The sequence below is a fragment of the Lathyrus oleraceus genome, chromosome 6 (genome assembly GCF_024323335.1).
Source record: "Lathyrus oleraceus cultivar Zhongwan6 chromosome 6, CAAS_Psat_ZW6_1.0, whole genome shotgun sequence".
NCBI classification, from domain to species: Eukaryota; Viridiplantae; Streptophyta; class Magnoliopsida; order Fabales; family Fabaceae; genus Lathyrus; species Lathyrus oleraceus.
In genome coordinates this window covers 432,350,348-432,352,074 of record NC_066584.1, presented here as the reverse complement: position 1 = coordinate 432,352,074, position 1,727 = coordinate 432,350,348, and the positions used below count along the sequence as shown (strand labels likewise).

General features: G+C 32.5%; 1 protein-coding gene across 1 annotated transcript; it reads right to left on the bottom strand.

The window, feature by feature from the left end:
* Positions 1-886: 886 nt before the first annotated feature.
* Positions 887-1,405, bottom strand: LOC127096101 (E3 ubiquitin-protein ligase ATL6). Its single transcript, XM_051034720.1, has one exon. It carries the CDS (start codon positions 1,403-1,405, stop codon positions 887-889), a length of 519 nt encoding a protein of 172 aa, XP_050890677.1.
* Between the last annotated feature and the right edge of the window lie 322 nt (positions 1,406-1,727).

Sequence of the window (1,727 nt, the reverse complement as noted above, 5' to 3'; positions counted from 1 at the left end):
TGTTTTGGAACATACCGATGAACATTTATTGTTGATAAATTACAATAATTCTCCACTTGTTTTAATAATGACAAGATCAATTTCAGGAAAAGAGAAACAAATAATGCTAATACAATTATGTGTCTTTTGGATTTGAATTTAACCTTAGTAAGGATAACACAAAGTCTAATCGGAATGTTAGGTAGCAATGCTTTGAACTGTTATCCCTTATGATTATACCGGTGTTACCTTAGACACACTCTTTAATGGTTTTTCGCCTACATCTCTCGCCTATCACTATTTATTGTCATGTATTTTTCTTGTTTTTGTGAAGTTTTCATGACAGAAACTCCAACTCTCACTTTGAGACGACACTATCTCGAAATTCATATATAATTGAAGTTCATATTGTATCTATTTTCTTGAGAAATATATTCTCAACATATAATTCCATTGAGAATGTGAAACACGCAACCTTCAATATATAATAGTTACACAAACATCCAAATCAATGATTTATTGTTACCCATTAAATTTTAGGTTAAGATTTTCTTAATTTCAAACTTATTATTTTCATTCAATAAAAAGCAATTCATTCAAATTTGTAATCTCTCCGGACAGAGAATTCAGGAGATAAATGAATGCCATGAACTGCGATCGGTTTGGCAATAATAAAAAAGAAACTATGTATTATTTAAAAAAATTAAAGAAAAAACCGCAATATTTTTTATTTTCTGATTGGTACAAATACACGTACCGCAATGAATAATAATTCACAATTTATGAGCAATAATCAAGCTACTCTATCTTGTTACTGTCGCGAATTGCTGAACTTTACACATCACAGAGAATATACTTATAGATTAAATCCACGATGTTGCAGACAGATCGCAGTTGGGGACTATTATTACACAGTTTCAATTCCACCGCCACAATTGAGGTTGCTACGACAAACAGGACAAGTGTCATGGGTAGAAAGCCAAGCATCAATACATGGAGGATGAAAGAAATGATTACAAGGAGGTAACATACGAACGGTGTCATTGTCATCGAAGTCAGCGAGACACACAGCACATGGTAAAGGACCTTCATCGCCTTCCTTAACATGTTTCATGATGGAAGAGTACAATAAAATTGGGAAAGTTTCGAGAAGTTGAGGATCAATACCAATGGCAGATTCACATTTTGATGACTCCGACAATAAGTAGTAGCCCAGTAACAACAAGAAGATGAAAACTAAGAGAATTGCTGCAATGATGACTCCAACAATTACACCAACAGACGGCACGTGCCATAAAGTTGTTGGAGATCTGTAAGGATACAATGGTTGTTTTTCCGGTTGTGATTCTGCAGTACTGTAGTGATGATGGTAAGAAATAAGGAGGAGGACGAAGATGAAAATGGGACTCAAATCTGAGTGTGTCATTTTTGTATGGAGACAATAAACCCTTAATTCCTCCATCCCTTTGACACAATCCCGAAAAAAAAGTAGTTCCTTTAGTACTTTTTTGTTCTTTCTTTGTTTACTATTTTATGATTTTTCTATAAGTAAATGAGTCATTAAAAAACACTTGTATTATGTATTAGGTGTCAAATCGGTGTCCGTGTCCACAATATACTAAGTCTCCATTCATCACCCCTTTTCTTAGTCAATTGTGTTTTAAATGAAATGAATGAATGTCTTAATAAAAATAAAACTAATAAATTTAATTTAATTTTAATTTTAATCTATATATAGAATAAAAATC